Source organism: Trachemys scripta, chromosome 10, assembly GCF_013100865.1.
Source record: "Trachemys scripta elegans isolate TJP31775 chromosome 10, CAS_Tse_1.0, whole genome shotgun sequence".
Classification (NCBI taxonomy): Eukaryota; Metazoa; Chordata; order Testudines; family Emydidae; genus Trachemys; species Trachemys scripta.
Window position 1 is genome coordinate 50,610,088 of NC_048307.1, and position 15,112 is coordinate 50,625,199.

The 15,112-nt window shown below is 40.0% G+C and overlaps 1 protein-coding gene across 2 annotated transcripts in view; it reads right to left on the reverse strand.

The window, feature by feature from the left end:
* UBE2Q2 (ubiquitin conjugating enzyme E2 Q2) overlaps positions 1-15,112 on the reverse strand; it is a 78,986-nt gene that overhangs the window by 38,725 nt on the left and 25,149 nt on the right. For both annotated transcript variants that reach the window (XM_034783123.1, XM_034783124.1), the window contains exon 2: positions 8,715-8,819. In XM_034783123.1, coding sequence (XP_034639014.1) covers positions 8,715-8,819 — 105 coding nt within the window. The remainder of the gene's footprint in view (positions 1-8,714; positions 8,820-15,112) is intronic.

Sequence of the window (15,112 nt, forward strand, 5' to 3'; positions counted from 1 at the left end):
CCATCCATGCTAGGATGTTTTAGTCTTCCCAAGACTAAATCTGGGATCAAAAAAGATTTACAAAACCACACAGACCCTAGAAAAGGGAGGCATTATGTTTGGGTGAGCTGAAAGACTGGCCAGGATGTACCAGTGAAAAGACCAACAGACAGTCAGAGACAGGGAGAAGGCTGCAGGCAGTGTAAGCTGTTTCTCCCAACTCAGAGATGTGGAATAAGACAAACCTGCCTGAGATGGGCATAGAGGCTAAGTTTAGGCAAGGGACTACACTTATAGGTCTGTTATTTTAAAATCCATTTTGGCCAAAATAAGCCAGGCTTTGTTTTGAAGAAGCTGTTTCGATCTCACAGCAAATATGTACTAAATCACAGGCTCCCAAAGAATAAACCCTGGTGGACCTGCTGGTACCCAAGGACCTGTAACCCAATCATGGTCAGTGTGGACAACTTGCAGAATTCCATTCAAGGAGAGGTACAAGCCCGACACCTGTGTGTGTTTGGAGGTGGGCAGGGAAAGAGATGCACTCAAAGAGCCATTTACAGGTTAGCAGTGACACGGATTCCAGCAGGCTGGCAGCCTTTTCTTGCCAACAGATAGGTCATTAACATTTTCCCTGCTACATGCACTTGGTAGGAGTTGGAAATGAATAATTCATAAAGTTTGATTTCGCTAGGCCACAGGGAACTTGTTTGTACCTTACCATGTTCATTTTTCTACTAGTAGCACAGGCATCAGAAAGATTACTACAACTTTGCATTCTGCCTCCTACTGCAGATGAGCTTTTCCCTTAAGAGTCCTTAATCTTTCTCACAAACGAGGCAGCTCAGACCATCATGACTGAAGGACAGACATCTCTTGTGATTAACACCCCCCCCCCCCCCAGCCCCGTGTTCTGTTTCAAGGGCTTGAAAAGACGACAGAAAAATCAGCCATTATTCCAGAAGGAATGCAGCTACTTCTGAAAGGTGTTGGAACCAGACAATTGTTTTAATTGGTATTAACCAGTAAGCAGCACAAACGGTTTACTAATGCTCTGACAAGTCTAAAAGGAAACACCCAGTTAACAGCTCAAAACCAAAGAGGAAGCTGTATTCTGAGAGCCTTCCCTGGTAACACACACTTATGAGAAACTCTGGCCACAGTCAGATACCTTCCCCTCACTCCCTCTGCCCCAAACTGCTCCTCTGAAACAATCATTGTCAGTTTTCCTCCTGCGCTATTCTGGCTACCATGTCAAGCCATTTTTCCACAGAGAGAATGTACCTTCCAGTCTATCATCTGCTTTGTCCAAGTCAATTTATGTTTAGTGTCACAGAGTTTGTTTGTTTCTGGTGGGGTTTGTTTGTTTTTTTAAAATGTATTGCTCCCAAATTCTCAGAAAATCCGGGCTAGATCTTCTAGATCCAGGCTATCCAAGAAAGATGCAGTCTCTACACCAGAATACCAGTGACTCTTGTGTATCAGATTCCTCTTCCCTGTAAAGTATCTGAGTACTGTCTAGATTTGACAAGCCAGAGAATCTTCAGGAGAGAGGTGCCATAACAGGATGACTTAGAAGTTCTTGGAGGGCTATGACCATGGCTGAGGAGAGACCTACCCACCGCAACTTGTGCGCCATTTTAATGGCAACTTCAGTTGTAGGCTGACTGAGACACCTCATCTCTCAATACCTGACTGTTTATCCTGATATTAAACTTACCAAGAAAGTCTACTTTTGTTCTTTTAGCAGAATCTTACATCAAAAAAGATTCTGCAGGAGGGCAGAAGGACATTAGGATGTTTTCCTAACACAAACACCACAGGAGAACTGTGAAATAGTCTTGCACACACCTGAGTTATATCATGGTAACTGAGTAACTCCAAATAGAGCCATGAAATTATTTATACCCCTCAGGGGTTCTGCGAACTTGTTCTTGCAGTTGCTGTGATGGTGTTATAGTTCCAAGAGGTGTTTAGACATTGTTTTCAATTTCCTGTATTCACATTTTATGAATATGACAAGAAGTTTTATTTAACTCTGGCCCACACAAAAGGCCCTTTTATACGTTCTTTAGAGATTTTCCATTACAGCACAAAAGGCACAAGGAATTTTAGAGATCCTTAATTGTAAAATTAATGTATTCCCTGGCTCAACTGTGAAGCCTAGTGCCTTTGACCACCTAGGAAACACACTGGATAAAAGAATACATAGCAATGCAGCAATAAGTGCTAGCCTTCCACTCTAGAAAACAGGTAGAGAACATGATGGGGAGGGACAGCATGAAGGCTAAGAGGGAGAAAAAAAAAGTAGAAAATATCTTGCTTCATATATATGTCACACTATTTAGAGAAACAGCAACTCTTACTATGACTGAAATAGTGTCCAAGCATGTTCCGTAGATGTTTGAAGTTTTAGCAGAACAAAAATGAAGCTTCCATCCTACATGATCCCTTAGTATACGTCTACATTGCAGTTAAAAATCTGCAACTAGCCCATGCCAGATGTCTTGGGTTCGGGCTAAGGGGCTGTTTCATTGCGGTGTGGACATTCATGCTCTGGCTGGACCCTGGGCTCTAGGACCCTGTGAGATCAGAGGTTCCCAGAGCTCGGGCTGCATTCTGGCCCCAAATGACTACACTGCAATTAATAGCCCCTTATCCTGAACCCCCTAGTCCAAGTCAGCCGGCACAGGCCAGCCGCATCTATTTGTAGTGTAGACATACCCTTAGTGATCCCAGCAGAAATACAGTTATTACTGTTTGAATAATTTGCACGAGGGAGATTACATGTTTTTCACGGAAATAAGAAAATTAATTTGAGTGTTTTAATTCATAATTCAGGAAGTTTTAATATGCTCATAGTTACATTAACTTATCCACATTACAGACATCTATATTGTCCACCAAATAAATAAATAAAAAAACCCATTATTAAGGTTGCAAAGTCAACCACTCAAAATTTCAGAAATGCCAGAAATAAAGTTGTCCATGCAACCCTAATTCGGCTCCTTTGTGCATATGAATTATGATGGTCTTTAATCACAAATTTTTGAAGTAGTATAGTTGGATAAATAGTAGTTAAAGAAGCAAACTGAAAAAACAAACAAACAAACAAAAAAAACCAAACCCACCACACACAAGTGATATCATGTGGAACCATATTGATGCCTAATTTGGGTCATCAGCAGGGTCCAGATCCTCTGATGCACAGCACAGATCTCTACCACTCGATTTAATGGTGTAACTAGTAGCTCTAGTAGTCTGTTTTCCTTCATGTGGACAAGCCACTAGAAAGGGATGAGATACTGTCAGTGGGTTTTACAGCTACGGATCGACAGAGGAATGAAGAGACTAAGAACTTAGAACTGCACCCAGGAGCCACAGAGGACAGTGTGTTCAGACATCCTTCTGCTTCCCGCCATATACCCCAGCTAACCCACTCACGCACCTTCCCCTCCTCTGAACGCCTCCGCCCCCACACTCCGTGCATTTGAGTCATGCTGTTTCCTCTCCTCTCTGATTGGGCACCAGCAGGAGGAGTGCTGAGAACACAAGAGCAACTGTCTCCCTGTTCTCAGTGCCTCTGCCCAGATAAGTACCTTCTGGCTGCCAGGAAGAGTCCTGCTCACCTGAGGTTGGCGCATGCCTGGTGGTGACTGAATATTTAGAGACCTAACTCTAAACAAGCCTCTCCTGTGCATGTACAAACTACATTTTTTCAGAGGCTTACAACTTGACCAGATTTGGGGGAAAATTTACACAGGGATAGCAGCAAAAGGCACACCTGACACTAGGACTGCCTCCGTACCAAGTCTAGAGTCCCTGCAGATTTCCCTCAGCATGGCTACTTTACTCTTAAGCCACTCCCAGCCTCTGGTACCTTGCTCCTTTCTTTTGTGTGGTCCAGGCTGGTTTCCACAGACGTTAACGGGCCCCAGTTATTTCTGGGCCCTGCTTGGAATCCCTGGCTGTCTGACTAAACCACTCGCCTGTCCCTCTGAGGCCCTGGACAGGCAGTATATCCTATAAAACAATACAACAGTGAGATGAACAAGTCACTGCCAGGTGTGACTAACAAAATAAGTAACTCTCCCTATGAAGGTAGCATTCCTGATGAAGTGCATAACCAAAAATCTGTGTTCACTCCTCCAGCCATGAGCTTTTCTTGGACACCAACTAGTATTTGCATACTCAGACACTGTGCATATATTCAGTGCAATTCAAAATGACAAACCATGGACAAGTTTACTGCCTTGTAACAAGTTCTCATGTAGTTCTCTAAACTAGGGCTGTCAGTTAAATGCAGTTAACTCACACGATTAATTTGAAATAATCGTAATTAAAAATTAATTGCAGTTTTAATCGCACTGTTAGATAATAGAATACCAATTTAAATTCATTGAATATTTTGGCTGTTTTTCAAATATATTGATTTCAGTTACAACACAGAATACAAAAAGTGTACAGTACTCACTTTATATTATTTTTATTACAAATATATGCACTGTAAAAATGACAAAAGAAACTGTATTTTTCAATTACCTCATACAAGTACCGTATTGCAATCTCTTTATCGTGAAAGCACAACTTACAAATGTAGATTTTTTTTTGTTACAAAACTGCACTCAAAAACAAAACAATGTAAAACTTTAGAGCCTACAAGTCCACTCAGTCCTACTTCTTGTTCAGGCAATCGCTGAGACAAACAGGTTTGTATACATGTACGGGAGATAATTATAGAATCTCAGGGTTGGAAGGGACCTCAGGAGGTCATCTAGTCCAAGCCCCTGCTCAAAGCAGGACCAATCCCCAGACAGATTTTTGCCCCAGATCCCTAAATGGCCCCCTCAAGGATTGAACTCACAACCCTGGGTTTAGCAGGCCCAGGATCTAACCACTGAGCTATCCCCTCCCCCCATAATGCCGCCCAAAGTCTCCTGAAAGTGAGAACAGACATTCACATGACACTTTTGTAACCAGCATTGCAAGGTATTTACATGCCAGAGATTCTAAACATTTGTATGCCCCTTCATGCTTTAGCCACCCTTCCAGAGGACATGCTTGTGACACTTGTTAAAAAAATAATACATTAATTAAATTTGTGATTGAACTGCCTGGGGGGAGAACTGTACGTCTCATACTCTGTTTTACCTGCATTCTGCCATATATTTCCTGTTATAGCAGTCTCGGATGATGACCCAGCATATTGTTCGTTTTAAGAACACTTCCACAGCAGATTTGACAAAATGCAAATATGGTACCAATGTGAAATTTCTAAAGATAGCTACAGCACTCAACCCAAAATTTAAGAATCTGAAGTGCCTTCCAAAATCTGAGAGGGACGAGGTGTGGACCTTGCTTTTAGAATTCTTGAAAGAGTAACACTCTGATGCGGAAACTACAGAACCCGAACCACCAAGAAAGAAAATCAACCTTCTGCTGGTGGCATCTGACTCAGAGGATGAAAATGAACATGCGTCGATCTGCACTGCTTTGGATCATTATTGAGCAGAATCCATCATCAGCATGGATGCGTATCCTCTGGAATGGTAACTGGAGCACGAAGGGACATACAGAACTTTAGCGCATCTGGCACATAAATATTTTGCAACACTGGCTACAAGAGTGCCATGTGAACGCCTGTTCTCACTTTCAGGTGACATTGTAAATAAGAAGTGGGCAGCATTATCTCCTGTAAATGTAAACAAACTTGTTTGTCTGAGCGATTGGCTGAACAATAAGTAGGACTGAGTGGACTTGTAGGCTCTAAAGCAGGGGGAACCTTTCAGAAGTGGTGTGCCGAGTCTTCATTTATTCACTCTCATTTAAGGTTTCGCGTGCCAGTAATACATTAACGTTTTTAGAAGGTCTCTTTCTCTAAGTCTATAATATATAACTAAACTGTTGTTGTATGTAAAGTAAATAAGGTTTTTAAAATGTTTAAGAAGCTTCCTTTAAAATTAAATTAAAACGCAGAGCCCCCCGGACCAGTGGCCAGGACCCAGGCAGCATGAGTGCCACTGAAAAATCAGCTTGTGTGCCGCCCTCGACATGCGTGCCATAGGTTGCCTACCCCGCTCTAAAGTTTTACATTGTTTTGTTTTTGAGTGCAGTTATTTTCTGGTACATAATTCTACATTTGTAAATTCAACTTCCATGATAAAGATATTGCACTACAGTAGTTGTATTAAGTGAATTGAAAAATACTAGTTTTTATTTCTACAGTGCCAATATTTATAATAAAAATAAATGTAAAGTGAGCACTGTACACTTTTTTATTCTGTGCTGTAATTGAAATCAATATATTTGAAAATGTGGAAAACATCCAAAAATATTTATATAAATAGTACACCTCTACCCCGATATAAAGCTGTCCTCAGGAGCCAAAAAAAAAGTCTTACCGCGTTATAGGTGAAACCGCGTTATATCGAACTTGCTTTGATCTGCCGGAGCGTGCAGCCCTGCCCCACTGGAGCGCTGCTTTACCGCATTCTATCCGAATTTGTGTTATATCGGGTCACGTTATATCGGGGTAGAGGTGTATACGTATTGCTTAACAGCATGATTAATCAGGATTAATTTTTTTTTTTTAAATCGCTTGACAGCCCGAATCTAAACATAAAAGCAAAAAGTATTCCATGCTTACTGAATAATCTGTTATCACTGAACAATGATGAATTCACAAAGAGACTAAACAACAAGCCAAGCAAGTTTTGGAAAGTTCTTCAATTGTATCCCAGGAAACCATTTGTTTGGCCATATGGTCTACTGATGATCACTGCCAGAACCTGAACACATCCATCATTATAACCCCTTCTGCTAAAGGTTGTATTAAAAAGCTAAATTATTAAAAACTACACCAAGAACTACAGTTAGAAGAATGTTCCACTTATACCAAAAGCAGCAAGGAAATCCACAACTGAAGGAGAAGTTTACTGCATTTCCTCACATAAGTAGGTCCAACAGGGTGCATTAAGTCGGTGCCCCTTCAGGTATGTCCACATAGCATTTTGGAGTCTGCAGAACTGAACCTTGCAGCCTGCATCAACAGATTCTGGTTAGCAGGACTGACGCTAGCACTCTAAATACAGTCATATAGACAGCACTTTGGGCTGGACCTTAGGCTCTGAAGCCCACCCCCCTCCTTAGACTATTTTTAGTACATTAGCACAAGCTTCACTAACCCATGTCTGTCGACCTGAGCTGGGAGGCTTCTTCCTGTAAGCTCCAAAATGCCTTTATGTCTAATTATTGGAAGACATATGGTAAATTTCACCTTCAGTTGTTAATTTCCTTGCTATTTCTGCATGGTCTCCTAAATGTAATTTATCCTGTGCATTTTTACATCCAGATAATTAAAAGCCACACATCAAGAACCAAGTCTACATGCTGAACATTTCAGGCAAATTACATGAATATTTCCCTATTTCCCCACCCCAAACAAATGAATCATATATAACCAATATTAATCCATATGGCAACTAATATCCTGCAAAAGAATTAGGATTCCCCCTCTCTTAAACACACAACATTGTAGCAATCAAAAGCCGCTGGGGACACACAGTCCCATTCACCTTCCTTGCACAGTATAAGAAAGGAATGTTTTGATTTGATAAAATTCGAATACAGTGAAACCCCGCTATAACACGATGATTGGGGTCCAAAAAGTTCCATCGCGATAAATGCGGGGTGGCGGTATAGCAGGGTTACGAAAATTGTACCATTTAAAGCTGGTCAGTTTCAAGCCCGTCAATTTCTCTTGGGCAGAGAGCAGGGGAGATGTGCAAGGGGCAGAGGAAGAGTGAGGAGCAGCTGGGGAGGAGAACAGCTCTTCCCACCAAAAGGAGAAGCGGGGGGGGGGGGAAGAGGCAGTGGGGAAGGCACGTTTTTTTTTTTGGTTTTTCTTCGGCGGTGCTCCAGCCACCTTTTTTTTTGCACACGCTTGTGGTGGCAGGAGCCACCTTATGATCGCATTATATCCAAATCTGCATTATCGTGGGGCGCGTTATAGAGGGGTTTCCCTGTAATTGCACCAAAGGGTTCTCACACCAGAAATAATGCCACCAAACAGCCTTTACTAGTACAGAACTTGTACTCCAGCAGTTTTCAACTTAAACAATCTGCACATTACAGTCCTCCAAGTCCATCATGTAAGTGCCCAATTTCATTACCACCTGATTGCAAAGCTGTCTAGGACAAATTAGTTATCTGTTATAATCTTTCCTACTAAAAGCAAAAGAGTCTGAAAAATGTTCAGGTTTCAGTTTGAGAAATTATACAGCTGTGGAAACCACAGTTCCAGCTGAATTCTAGAGCACATTTACTCTAAAAACCACACAGTAAACTACCCCCAAAAGTAATGAAATAATTATAATTTCTGCATAATGGAAATACCAATGACTAATATTCAAATGCTTCCCATTAAGAGATTTTAATAGGTTTTAAGTTCTTATGTGCAAATCTATTTATCATTTAACTATTTTCAGGATGCATAAGTTACATCACTGACAATTTAACAAATGTTCTCTCAGACAGTTTCAAGTCATGCAAAAAACTCAAGCCTTTTGGAATTACTATTCAAGTACTTTAAAAAGAGCTGCCTGCATTCTGATATGAAAGTATATGCAAAACAGCCAAAAGTATTGGGGTGGGAGTGGAGCCTTGCCACGTGAAACCACTTTTTATTTAATCTGACCTGCAGTTAATGAAAAAGTAAAAGACCACTAGTTCCTCACCAGAGTATTGCTCTTCTTAATATCTTCTAATCGTTCCAACACTGAAGTCAGGTTTGGGTCATCTGATTCCACAAACCATATTGGTGATGAAGAGGGATAAGACTCCTGTAATAGAAATGACAGTTAACACAGCCATACCAATAGTTAAGCAATATAATATTAGTGTCAGACTAACTTAAACTGTTAGATTATGTAGTAGCATTGATGCTTTTACCTCAGATTTACTTTTTTCTTAAAGTAACTTTTCCCCAACCTCTCTACCTCAACTTGTTACTCAAGCTTTTTCCTGCAGTTTTAAACTTCAGCCTATTTTCCTCTCAGTCCAACAATGGACATACATAAGATTGAGGTTTAAAAGTAAATTTTCCTTCACTTCTGAAGTTTAAATCTGGAGGGCAGTGGACACTACAGAAGTCAATGAATCTAGTACAGAGTCATTACATATTACAAACTAGAGCTATATTTTGAAGGACAAGAGTCAGACATACCTACATCCCAACTTCCTGTTTGTCAACAAAGTTTTAGAGACTTACTCAAGTAAGTGAAACAAACATGAAAGCATTTGGTACCTATTCACAATCCTGACAGTACCATAGAAGAGGCACCAACATTTAACCCTGGAACAAGTTTCTCCTAACTGCTTTGGAAGTGTGCTCTAGGTGTACATGAGTAAATAATTCATGTAACATGTCCCCAATATGTCCTCCAAGACCAGGACTTTCAGAGGCACCAATTTTATCTATGCTTCTGCTACTGTGGGCTTGTGAAAGGCCCTCCAGAGTTTAAAGACTGCCTCCTGGAGAGCAGGGTCTCAAAAACCTCCTTCTTCAAGGCTGCTTTCAAGACACCACTATGACCCAAAAAGGGTTTTAAATTTGTTTTGTTGGATAGCAAAATGCCAAATATATTTATAAGCTAGTTAGAATAAAAAGAATTCTGCACAATCATGAAGCACGTCTTATGCTATTTAGAAGCTACCAAAGATAACTCAAACTGCTACACTACTTATAAGACAAGTTTACCACTCCATCCTCCACTTACTTAACATTCAATATTCCTACAAATTGTTTTTGCAGCTTTTAGGAAATTCTCAGAATCGTCAGAAGAAGCCTGTGAGTTACTGAATAATCTTGGTAGTTAGGATCAAGAGATCATCTATCCTAGCATAGATGGTTATGGGCTAGTAAAGGAGGAGCCTCTTCAGCTTTGTGCACTCCCACAGAACAGAGGCACAATTAAGGCTATGTCTACACTACACTTGTAGTGACACAGCTGTGCCGCTACAGCTGTGCCGCTAAAAGGCGTGCAGTATAGCCACTGTTTGTTGGCAGGAGAGAGCTCTCCCGCAGACAAAAAACTTCCACCCCCAGTGAGTGGTGGTAGCTTGGTCTGCTGTCCTAGCAACAAAGTTCTGTTCATACCGGCACTTTTCGTCAGTAAAAACTTTTGTTGTTCAGAGGTTTGTGTTTTTTTCACACCCCCGAAAGACAAAAGTCCAATGTAGACAAAGCCATAGGCTGGTATTGCCAGGGTCTGCCAAGCCCAAAGCAAGACAGCATCTTACGTAGATGTGGTGTTTGAATGAGGAGAGAAGGCAGGTGCGAGAAACTCCAAGAGAAGCTGTATAAATGCTATACACTGTACAGCATATACAGCAGGCGTTCTACCTGCCTCTAACCCTGTGGACATATACTGAAGGTGCATGTGCCTAGGCATAGTGTACTTCCATATCTCCCACATATTTCAGAAAAAAAAACAAAGCAACAATTTAACCTCATAGTGAACAAAATAAATCAAAGAACAAAGTATGTTTTGAGACACTATCACTTACACAACTGTAGTTTAATTTTAAATTTAGAATATTTTAAAGTCTATTTGCCTTTGTAAGAGTAATGAAATACTGAGGCCTCACTTCAATCCTCTGCCATTCTTCAGAAGTCTTTGAGATATGGGGAAATTAGTGGCTTCCCCCAAAAAGTGAGACAAGTTATGCAAGTCAGTAGTAAACTTTCGCGCACCCATCCCCGTTTCCTTGATCATGACCACATGGCTATGCGCATCTAAAAACTAAGTTGTGCCCAGGAAAGTCTCCAGCCCAGGAGATCTCTGATGGCCAAGTTCCATGTTCCCCTTCTCAGCCAGTCACTGAACTGCACTAGTTTAGACATCCAGACATTTCATCTGCAACCTATCAACACCACACATCTCCTTCCCCACCCCTAAAGTTTTGTACAACAAAAAATTAAGGTTTTTTTTTTTTTAATTCACTGAAGAGCCATTGGAAACACCACAAAATATCTTTCCCAGGCTGTGAGTGCACCAGTATCCGCACAATCACTATGCTTAAGTGAAAGTTTATTTCACAGCTTACTAACTGCAGTTAAGATTCCCATTGCTACTGCAAGATTACTGGCTGTTTTAGTGACTAATGAAATTAATAGTGTTCAAATGTGCACTATGACTATATCCTTACACAGTTTCCTTCTTGTGAAATTTATTCTTTGCTTTACAATACCCCAGTGTGTGCTGGGAATTTTTACAGAAGACATGATTCCTGCCCCTAAAGTTTAGGATCTAATGTTACTATTCAGTCATTAAAACCCCAAATAAGGTTTTGAACAAGCTTTGGAAGTGAATATCATGGATAAAAAGATCTTTGCTAGATCTTCCTACTTGGTTAGGCATTTTGATCATTTGCAAAATCACTATGTTTTTAAAACAAAAAGTGCAGAGTATGTACCGCCAGACTTTTAAATAGAGAAATACCAGCATAGTAGAATTGGCTCTTACTAGCACTAGAGTTGCTTCACAGATAACCCTTCTAATTGAAGAAAAGCTGATTTTTGCAAGAGGTCATAGGACTAGACAAGGTGCAGCAGGTTTTGGCAATAAAGATAGTTCAGTGCAGAATGCATCCCCAACAACATACAACAAAAAGACTCCGACCTCAGAGTTTATAAATGTCAGTAGATAAGATTGTTTTATGGACAAATTAGCAACAACAAAATTCTACTAGTAACTGACAGGTTTTGTAAAACTGAGTTTTACAAGACTCCAGAGAAGCTACTTTTCCCTAAATGTTTGAATTGCTTAAGAGTATCATTCAGGAAGACTGTGTGTGTTACATAGTGAGGAGCAGTGTTAAAAATCAGTCATTTTTCACTTTGTTTTCAAGCATGCTGTAAATAAAGCAGGGCCCCTGAGACGTCTATCAAGTTTTAGCTCCCAGAAATAGTCGAAAGTGTTTTCCAAGATACAGAAATAATTCTCTGTCCAAGGCACCCAGAGTTTGGGGTATTTTGGGGAATGAGCTAAGGTGAAATCAGGCCAAGTCTCCAAAAGTAGATTTGTATTTATTAAATAAATTGTCCAAAACAGCCAGGTTTGGTTATTCACTTTCTTCCTTTTCTCAAGATATTTGTATGTTTAGTGGTCATCTTAATTAAATTTTTCCATCCACAAACAGGTTCTTTGTTGAGCCTGTTAACTTCCAATTAAGGAACAAGTTTATTATAGAGCACCACATAGCACTCTTTCACCCAACATCTTACATTCTCAGCCACTGGCAACCTAGCCAATTTCACTTTGAAAGTGGGAGGGAGAAGGGTGCAATTCTTTCCAAGATTAAAGCCACTGAATGAGGTACTTTTTGATCATGTGTCAGATGTCTTCCTATCTTAAGGATATTTTAAACACCCTTTTTAGCCAAGATTTACAATTTTTATTAGAAGATAAGCAATTTTCTCAGAAGATAAGCAATACCACACTATACAAACTGATAAAATCAAAAGTTATACTGCATTTAAAATATTCCACTTTGTAATAATGAGACCTCTTTAGTCATAGTCCCATCCTCCTGCAATAGTATTGGGCCCTTCTATAACACCCTTCCATCTGAAGATTTCAAAGTGCTTCATGAATGAGTTAAGCCTTACTTTTGTGAGGTAGAGACACAATGCAAGGGACTGATCCTGGAATCTGCATTCATATGACCATGGCTGCAGGATGAAGCCTTGAGATTTTCCTGCTGCAGAATATTTTCTAGGGGTCTGCCTACTCTAGCTTTAAGTGTCTAGAGATGTAGCTTCCACTAATTACTATATAAAGTAACTGCAGAAATTAGGATTGCCAGGTGTCCGGTTTTCTACTGGAACACCCAGTTGAAAAGGCACCCTGGCAGCTCCGGTCAGAACTGCTGACTAGGCCACTAAAAGTTCAGTTGGCGCAGGGCTGGAAGTCTCCCGACCTGGCTCTGCGAAGCTCCCTAGAAATGACAACATGTCCCTCGGCTCCTAGGTCTCCTGGTTTACAATTGAAGGTGTACATATAGATATAGGAGTTCTTGAACAAAACCGGAAATTTTTACAGTCCTGTATTTTCTTTATGTCTACAGGTGATTGCAATAAGTCATTCATTATAAGCTGCAGAGAGGACAAGCAAACTCCATCCAGAATTTTTGGATTTACTGAACCTTTCTAATTGTATTCTTGTCTTGGTAAAGAGAAGGAAAGATTTTAGAAACATTAAATGCTATTTGAGAGACTGGATGATGTTATTCCAGCCAGGCAAGTGATCTCATGACAAAGACTCAACTTCCACTGAAACTGGGCATTTGGTTAAATAATTTAATCCAAAATCTTAAGTATGAATCTCCCTATTTAATTATCATCCATAAAATCAGAGTGATTAGTTACTTGCCCAGAGTTGTGTCAACCTGGCTCTGGGTGCCAAGGGGAATGGGAGGAGACAACATCTTACTCACAGTTCATTCTTCCAAACAATGCATTTGAAATCTGTTGGGACAGTAGTTTTCTATTTATATTCTTTCCCTAGAATTCTAAAGGCTCTCTCACACCACCATGTGCCCCCAGCAGTATTAAGATATCCAGAGTAGAGTTCTTCAGCTGTGTGAGCAAAATTCACCCCAGTCTGGAGGACCCATGCAATACCTTCTGCACCATTTACAATAACCAGTGTGTTGGGGAGGAGAAATGACAGCAGGGCAGCCTCTGAGGAGAACACTAGATTTGTGGATCTGGTGGTCTTAATATGTAAGTTGGGTTGAGTGGCTAATAGGATATGCAGGTATCCTGCATTGGATGATTTTCACCTTCTCATCATCCCTTCCCAACTAACTGGATTTTCTGCAAGTAAAGTAAATCTCACCCTATGTGAGGAAGCATGTTAAGACACAGGTAATATCAGTCCTGTTTTTGTATAGCAGGAAACACCTGTCATTAGGCACTTATTTTCTCTTCTATATTCTTGAGCTGTATGTTACTTACTCATTTTTGTTTAAAAATGAGTGGAAAAAGCAGATTACAGTGACGATATACTAAGCACAGTATTAATGGGAGTTGAACATGCAAAAGGAAAAGGATCTTCAAGTTCAATACCAGTCCTATGCAGTCAATGGATGAGAAAAACTTAGTGAGTTAATGTTTTAGTTTTTAAACTAATTGTGCATGCACACACTTATTGTATATTCCAATTTGGCACATAATCAAGGTATTTAAAGTTGACTCTTGATGGATATAGTCACAATTTTGGAGTGAGTGTAACAGCTTTTTTAAAAAAGAAATATCAAAAGATTCTGTAGATGAGCAGATATTATATTAATAACTATTCTGTGACATCATTTGTGTTACACTGGAGATGAGTCACCACCCATTTTGGAATATGGAATATAAACAAGCATTTCAAACATTAAAATCTGTAAATATAAAGACGCTCACTTGAGATCTGTAATGAAACAAAACGCCATGATACTTAGGATATGGCAAAAAAAAAAAAAAAAAAAAAAAAAAAAAAAAAAAACAAAACTAATAATTGGGTGGGGGGTCATAACAATAACTAAAAAAAAGAAAAAAAAAAAAAAAAAAAAAAAAAAAAAAATCCAACTGTACTCATGGTTTGGGAGGTCATCTGAACTACTCAGCAGAACCGGGACTTGTAAAATTTACTAGATGTCTAAACCTACCTACAAGCAGCTGATCTGAGAGGGTTGGTGTTTTGTTTTTTGTAAGGGGGTGGGGTGAGGGGTGGCATTGGGGTGCAAAGTCGAAGAAAAGAAAAAATATTCATGTGGTATAGGGACAACAGCTTCACCTGTGCCTCTCTAAAAAAAACTCATTGCCCAATGATGACATTTTAGGAAAGCAACCCTTTAATTCGAGAAATACCATTGTATTGATAGGTTTCAGAGTAACAGCCGTGTTAGTCTGTATCCGCAAAAAGAAGAACAGGAGTACTTGTGGCACCTTAGAGACTAACAAATTTATTAGAGCATAAGCTTTCGTGGACTACAGCCCACTTCTTCGGATGCATATAGAATGGAACATATATTGAGGAGATATATATACACACATACAGAGAGCATAAACAGGTGGGAGTTGTCT